This window comes from Eucalyptus grandis, chromosome 11 (assembly GCF_016545825.1).
Source record: "Eucalyptus grandis isolate ANBG69807.140 chromosome 11, ASM1654582v1, whole genome shotgun sequence".
NCBI classification, from domain to species: Eukaryota; Viridiplantae; Streptophyta; class Magnoliopsida; order Myrtales; family Myrtaceae; genus Eucalyptus; species Eucalyptus grandis.
Genome location: NC_052622.1, coordinates 40,613,891 through 40,622,103, shown reverse-complemented (window position 1 = coordinate 40,622,103; position 8,213 = coordinate 40,613,891). Strand labels below are relative to the sequence as shown.

Genomic DNA, 8,213 nt, shown 5'->3' with positions numbered 1-8,213 from the left:
TAGGTGAATAATCGTGTGACGTTGTGGGTTAGATCAAGAAAACTGTCGAAGTACGGTTATATTCGTTGGACCGTAGGTTACCACATAATCCAGGTTGTGCTCACTGAGCCATAATTCAGCACCAGCACCGAACTTGGAATCGGTTGTGCACACTAAGCCGTAATTCAGCATTACCACCGAATTGGAATCGGTTGTGCCCACTGAGCCGTAATTCAACATTAACTGCCAAAGAATTAGTAAGCCGTTCCCACTGAGCCATAATTCAACATTACCGAAGAATTAGTAAGCCGTGCCCTCTAAGCCATAATTCAGCATTACCAACAAAGTTTTATTAGGCTGTACTCGCTGAGCTATAATTCAACATTGAATTTGAATATTTAAGATGACTATTTAGGCCGTGCTCGTTGAGCTGTAATTCAGTATTGAATTTGAGTAATTGAGATGAGCCAACCAAGAAAGAGTCGAGATTACATTTAATCAACTAGATCGATTGATCAATAATTTGATCTAATGTTATGAATTGATTGATTGATGTGATATAAGACATCTATAAATAACGTTGATTTGTAGGATGGAACTGAGGCCAAGGTAAGTCATATATCTTGTGTTGTGCTTAGGCAGCCTCTAGATTGTATTGGCTTTCTAATCGAGTCTTAGGGGGTAAAACTTGCTGATAAGTTGTCTTATTGGTTATTGTATAACCATTTTTAGGCCCCTAGTTGAAAGATATGAGGAACCCGAGGCCCGAAGTTCAGAAGGTGAAGCCCGGAGAATCGGTGAGCATGTCGACTAGCTAGTTCTAGAACATTCCCCTTTTGTTGAAAGATGATTTCTTTTTGTAGGCTTCTCTGTGTATAAATCTGTGTGCTTATAAAAATATATTTTATGAAAAAATTGGCCCTACTTTTTTATTCCATTGTTTTATTGTTTGGGGATTATTTTATATGCTTCCTCATGTGTATATCAAAAGAAGGATCGATGATTCGTCCTGGGATGTCGCTATTAATCGACCAAGTGAGGGATGGGTGCATGCCCGAGAATCGGGGCATGACACTACTTCCTTATCACATAGTGTTATTGTCTGTGGATTGTTTATCTGCTTTCGCATGTGTATTAAAATAAATGGATCGGCGATACGTCCTAAAACGTTACAATTTTAATCGACCAATGAGGGATGAGCGCGCGCTCAAAAATCGGGGCGTGACAAGGGATGCTATCTAATTTATATGGTGTGGGCAAAAGAACTGGCTTTCCTAGTGTGGACCGTCCACCTTTGGGCCTTGCACCCTGCAGGCCCTCACAAAGTCAACGGTATTCACAAGTTATAATAATTCATGAAGCTTATATCTGAAGTTTAGGGTAAATTGTTTAATCGGCAAACTGACACCAAAGCATCTATGACCAAAGCATCAACTAGTGTTGCGATTTATCAGGAGTCATTTTTCTTGAAACACATAGACATTTCTATGTAACACATTGCAATTTATCAGGAGTCACTTTTCTTGAAACACAGACATTTCTATGTAACATATATCCTTAACGATTTCTCGCAGGCATAGCAATTGCATACCTCATGATGTCCAATTGCCCATGAAGACCCTATTTTGGATCGACACGGTTTCATAAACTGAGTTTGCCAAGCACAGATCTAATGTTTTGGAAAGAAACCACCCAATCCATTTCCTAAGATACGTCGAGTCTTGCAAAAGGAGAGAATTGGCTTATGAGTCTATGTTATCTCCCATTCTCGGTTGAGCTTTTTTCTATTCGATGAACACCACTCTTTAATTCGGTATACCTTTCTTACTGCTAACACATGGATATGAGAAAAATCCCATACGTAATGACTAAACAAAACGAAAAAAGGCCAATGTAGCAAGACATTGTCTAGTACACCTCGGGAAGATCCTAGCTTTAAATACTTCATTAGAATATATTGAACAAACATAGCAATAGACCTCAATATAACCCGTTAAAGTTTAGACTAAAAGATTAGGTGGTCATTGAAAGTTTCCCCACCCGTGTGTCCTAATATTAGTTTTTGTTTGTTTTTTTTTTTTTTTTTTTTTTGGGTCCTATTCTTCTAATAGTAGAGTTAACGCAAGCAAAAAGTCAATGCCTCATCAAACACGTCGGTCTGTTAAATAAACTTTAAAATAGTTAAATGTATTCTGCCTGCCATGAAAGAGACTTCCTTTTCCTTATGTATGTGTTGCACTTACTATCATCCATCCAAAGACCCAATTCAAGATTTCAGTTCCCAGGAGAGCAGAGGAGAGGAGAGATGAGTACTGGGGACAAGGTGGTGTGCGTGACCGGAGGGTCCGGTTACATCGCTTCCTGGCTTGTGAAGTTGTTGCTTCAGCGTGGCTACACAGTCAAAGCGACTGTACGCAATCCCGGTAAATTTTTAGAACTTTGTTATCATTCTCTATCGCTCTGCTCATTTTAGGAGTGAAATGGAATGAAACATCGATTTCTTAGTTGAACCACTCAAGATATGCCTTTTTGTAATCATCTCTCACCGTTTGGATTAACTCACTCATGCATCTACGCGTCTGGGTATGTGTAAGGGCTCGTGTGCATGCACAATCGAGTACCTGGTGGCTAGTGATGCTTCAGGAGCCTCTGACCAGATATCATCCATAGTCCATTCCCTACAGATGTCTAAATCTCTCGCAGAACCTGAACCAACTGGCTTAAGGTTAAGTTTTGGTCATGCTTTGCGCCTCAACCTCAATTAAGTGCAACGCCAGCATCAATACTTGATAATCACACTCTTCTCATCCACGGATGTCATTGTATTGTAAAATTGATTGTGAATTCTCACCATTTTTTGTGCACTAAATCTACTTCCTTTTGCTGACGTGCATAAACAGATAATCTGAAGAAGACGCAACACTTGCGAGCCCTCAAAGGTGCTAAGGAGAGATTACATTTATTCAAAGCGGATTTGCTGGAGGAAGGGTCCTTTGCCTCGGCTGTCAATGGGTGCGAAGCTGTTTTTCATACAGCATCACCTGTCCTCCTCTCAGCTTCTGATCCCCAGGTTCTTGTGTACTGCGGTCTGTCTGTTGTTCTTCTATGCATTTCAGTTGATGGAATGTTTCTATATTTTTCGAAATTGTAGTTTGTTTCCCTTTGTCCCTTTCAGGTAATAATCAAAAGATTAGATTGCTCTAGTAAATTTTGGGTGACTTGACAAAAGATCGTTCTTATGGGACTCCGTTCCTTACATATTGTAGAGCGAATTAGTTGATCCCGCAGTCAGAGGGACACTAAATGTCCTCAGAGCATGTGCAAAGTTCCCTTCTATCAAGAGAGTGGTCATAACATCCTCCATGGCTGCAGTTGTGTACACCGGACGACCCCTGACCTCTGGTGTGGTGCTCGATGAGACATGGTTCTCTAATCCGGCAATCTGTGAGGAATCAAAGGTCTGTGAGTCAGCTGTCTATCTCCCTCGCCTTACTGGATTATTCTTTGCCTATTTGATTAAGTCCTTGAGCTTTCTCACACGTGTTTGCACCCAATTTTTCTAACATAGGAGCATCCCTTGAAAGCTTCCCATGGATGAGATTTTAAGTAATCTGTCATGAATAAGTACGTTCTCTAGTCCTTAGAAGTTGGTTTTGTGGAATGGCAGATGAGGCAGAACAAATTGGTGTCCGGTTGGAGTCAATTAAGTCCCTGAGTGGCGCAAGAGTTCTTTCATAGCAGTGATGTGGTTTTGCTCTTTTTCAGCTCTGGTATCAGCTTTCCAAAACCCTGGCGGAGAAGGCAGCTTGGGATTTCACTAACGAGAATGGGATCGACCTGGTCGTGATAAATCCAGGACATGTGATTGGCCCTCTCTTGCAGCCTACTGTCAATCTCTCAGCAGAGATTATACCGAACCTCATCAATGGTATTTATTTTGATGTTGATGAGAGTATATCGATTGTGTCTTTTGCCATGAAGTGAAATATTTCTTGCAGCACATGTCAATCAGATGATGAATAATCAACAACCAATTAATCATAATCCCATTTTATGTATGTGATAGAAAGACAATCCGCATGTGATTACTGATTCTCCTAATGAAAAGCGCATCACTTATTCTAATTTCACAGAGTAATCGAAGCTTATATAATGCAGGAGTTCAACTTCCCTTCAAGTATTTCGCTTTTGTTGATGTCAGGGATGTTGCACTCGTGCATATCCTAGCTCTTGAAAACCCGTCAGCTAGTGGCAGATACTGTCTAGTAGGAGAAACCATTCACCATCACGATGTCTTGAAGCTTTTGCGCAAGCTTTATCCTACACTGCACCTCCCCGAAAGGTTAGTCCCTAATTTTTCTTCAACTTCACAAGAAAAGTCCATTCTATCCTATGAGCAACACTCCAATAGGTCATATTTCATCCTTATTGACTTAACCTACTTGCCCGAATAATTTGGAATGTATGCAGGTGCGAAGGCAACGGATCTCTTGTGTCGGCTTATAGGGTATCAAGGGAAAAAGTGGAAGGCTTGGGCGCTACGTTTACTCCTTTGGAAGTCAGTGTTCGAGACAACATCGAAAGCCTCATGGAGAAAGGCTTCCCCTAGTTTGAGCTTGGAGAAAGGGAAATGCCACAGCTACATCAGTATACACTTGCTGTGGACTTCAAAGCCATGTGATAAGGTTTCTAATGAAGCATCGTACTCTTCTCTTTAATTTTGCACTCTTTTGATAGAGTGCAAAACAATGTACCACTCGCTTCTTGATTGAAGTCTGCCACCTCTAAACTTGAAAACTGACAGATGTTAAACATTATGTTGTTGAACCAATGCTTTGCAATACCTGGTCATTTCTGTTCCTAGCTCAACTTGAATTATTTGTACTGACTTGAATTTTCTTTTTCCTCTTGAGATGATTCAATTAGTCATTTGAGGTGTGGAATTAGTGCCACCTTTTTTGAAATTCTAAGTGAAGATATTGTAGTCTATAAACTTAAATATGATTTTGGTCCTTAATCCTTGTTTGCATCGTACATAGATAAAAAAAAAAAAAATAAGTTGATTGCTCTTGATTGAGCTTTCAAATATATTTATCTGTCCGTGTAAATAAACTCGAAAAATTTCACAAGTCATATATGTAATTGTTGCCACATATGCAATATGCAAATCAAAGTAAAATAAGAATTGCACAATAATCCAAGCCACAACTGTTGCACTTGAATTAAACAAACTGACGTTCTTTGGAAAAAAATAAAAATAAACAAACTGACGAGGTATTAGTGATATAGACTGGCCAAATGTAGCTCACTTGCATGCATGGTGCTTCGAATCCAATGCAAATTAGGGTCAAAGACTCTAGTAGCGCCAAAAATAATTGGATAATATCAGTGATAGACCTAAAACACCCGGCACTTCATTCCCAAATCATACTAGCCACTTTCACGTGCTTTTAGGACATGTATTTCAAAACTTCCATTACATCTGACATTTTTTTATATCATATTGAACACTTCAGTACAATAATTAGCTTTTGCTCGACATGACTTTATCAAAAGAGTGGTACTAATTACTGGCCAATTTATACGCTAAATACTAACCTTGCCTTCAGAGATCCTCTAATAAGGTATTTATTCCACTCCACGACTTATAATACAAGGGCCTGTTTGTTTATTTTTGTTTCTATTCTCCAGAACAAATTTTTTTGTTATTTTGTTCAAAGGAACTGAAAAAGAATAGAAACGCGTTTCTTTACACTTTTGTTGCCGTTCTCGAGAATAGATTTGGAACATAAATAAGAAATAAAAAAAAATAAAAAAACTTATTTCTTGTTCCCGGAACACTTCCAAGAAACACTTCTTTTCCTTCTTCTTTTTTCTTTCCTTCTTCTTCCTTTTAGCCAACCACCGGCCTTGGCCATGGCTAGCGACCAGCCGTCGAGGCCAGTGACCTCGTCAAAGTGTCACCAACCCACGGCGAGGCCAACCTCACGCCGCTTGGGCGAGGTCATCGGCGAGGCTCAACCTTGCCCGGGTGGCGCAAGGTTGGCCTCGCCTTGGCCGGGTGAGCTCAAGCTCACCCGGTTTGGCAAGGCCAAGCTTGCCCAGCCATTAGCAAGGCTCGGTCTCATCAGGCCATCGCTAGGCGATGCTGAGCTGGCGGTGGCCTAGTGAGGCTAAGCCTCACCGGTGGGCTCAGGCAAGCTCGGCCTCGACAGGTTCGGCACCGGCCAAAAGGAAGAAAGCAAAAATAATAATAATAATAAAGAAGAAAAATATGAAAAATATAATAAAAATATTTAAAAATTAAAATAAACAAAAAAATTTACAAGTTTACCAAACACATTTCTATTCCTGGAATATAAATTTTTTGCAGTTACTAAACACATTCTTATACTTAGAAATTATTCTCTAGAACGGAAAAAAAAACCTATTTCCGTTCAAAATTGTTTTTCGGAATAGAAATGTTACCAAACGCGCTCCAAGTAACCCGGCAACTCCTACAAACTAGTTGTATAATATCTTCGCGTCACTCACTCTTCCCTTGATACCACAAAGCCCTCTTCAACTCACAAGGACATGGGAGAATTTGGTCCAAGATAGACGCATGTTTGAAAGTGATAGTACTAACCCTAATACCATATTAGAGTGTCTAATTTAAAAGCTTAAACTAATACATGGAGAAAGACCACAAAAATATAAAGGATATATATGACTCGTTGTCAAGTTATGTGGAACAATACCTCAAAGGCCAATGAGTTTAGCCATATTAGTTTTCGATGGATGGCTCTAATTGTTTTCGGCCAATGTTCAATGATGACGAAAGCCTCCGATGGTCGGATCTACGCACCACAAAGAGAGAATGCCCTCGTGCGTTTTCCCTCAGGAGGACCATCCGATTATTGAGTTAGACATAAACCGAAATGAAAGAGAAAAACGAAATATAATAATGCATGAATTGGGCTTATATGTAAAGTTTCGGGCCTCGAATAAAATATGAGGCCCAATCAATTTTTATCCACATAGTATTCATGGAAACTTGTATCATTGAATGTGACACTCAAAGTTTGTCAGTTTATGCAATCATACTATTAATGTTTTATGTATCTCAAGAAGTCCGTATCAAAGCAACGTAAGATGACACCTTAACAGTAGTGCATTAACACTTCGTTTTGTGAAGCTCGAAATTGGATCACTCGAGGTCAATGCTGCACCTCTCATATTAGAATAGAACATTTGTCTTGAAACTGGATCTTGCAAACGTGGAAATTCTAACGATAGATTCTCATTCCTAAAGTAACATAAGTGAGGCATTAATCATCCACCTTACCGGTTCCACATGAAATGAGCAGAGGGGTCACCCCCGCTCGCCCTACTGATTAACCATGTGCCACTTTTTAGAAAGAAATATATTTTTATTTGGTTTAGTCTATTTTATATTTGTAACTTTTGGTATCAATATATGTAACAATAATAGTAGTAGCAACAATAATTATATAATTAAGTGTACCAAAAATCTTAAAACTTGTCATAAAAGTGCAATTGAGTCCTAAAACTTTCAAAAGTTGCAATTAATAGAAGAATTTAATTGAATCAATTTGATAAATTTTAGGACTTGTTTACACTTTTGATAAGTTTTAAGACTTAATTTTACTTTTTGAAAACTTTGACTCAATTACACTTTGTTAACAAATTTTAAGAATTCCATTATACTTACTGCATAATTATAAAACCCCCGACCTTTCTCCCCACAAGTTTTGCTTTGTATAGAAGATGCAAGCTTTGAGAGATTTCCACTTCTAGGCAAGCAACGAGGGACAATTGTTTTCCACATTTTTCATCTCCATATTGTTCCCCATCGACTAATTTGTGAAGGTTGGAGCTTGTTTGGCTCCATAAAATTAACCCATAAGGCTACTCTATATTTAAGAAAAACAATAAACATTGTCAACAACCGTGGTATTAATTATTTTTCCATGAATACAATAATATTAATTCTGGGATGTTCCCGTGCCAGTCATGTTGCCCTGCAAAGGCAAAACACCTCGCGCGGTGCCCATATTAGATTTTATCATGATAAAATTCACTATCCCGTCTTCTCTTAATCACCCAATCGAGACCTTCGTTCATCTTATAAAAAACCTAGTAGTTTATACCACGAGTTCAGTTTTCAGTTTTTGAACTTGCGCAAACTTCTGCTACAAGACATTCTCTTAGACTCCGAGGCCTATGTTAAT

At 39.0% G+C, this 8,213-nt stretch overlaps 1 protein-coding gene across 1 annotated transcript; it reads left to right on the top strand.

Annotated features, from left to right (window-relative positions):
* Positions 1-2,233: 2,233 nt before the first annotated feature.
* On the top strand, positions 2,234-4,588 carry LOC104427868 (phenylacetaldehyde reductase). Its single transcript, XM_010040885.3, has 6 exons — positions 2,234-2,402; positions 2,880-3,049; positions 3,246-3,437; positions 3,745-3,907; positions 4,138-4,321; positions 4,450-4,588. The coding sequence occupies exons 1-6, from the start codon at positions 2,285-2,287 to the stop codon at positions 4,586-4,588; spliced, it is 966 nt and encodes a 321-aa protein (XP_010039187.2). The 5' UTR covers positions 2,234-2,284.
* The last annotated feature ends 3,625 nt before the right edge of the window (positions 4,589-8,213 follow it).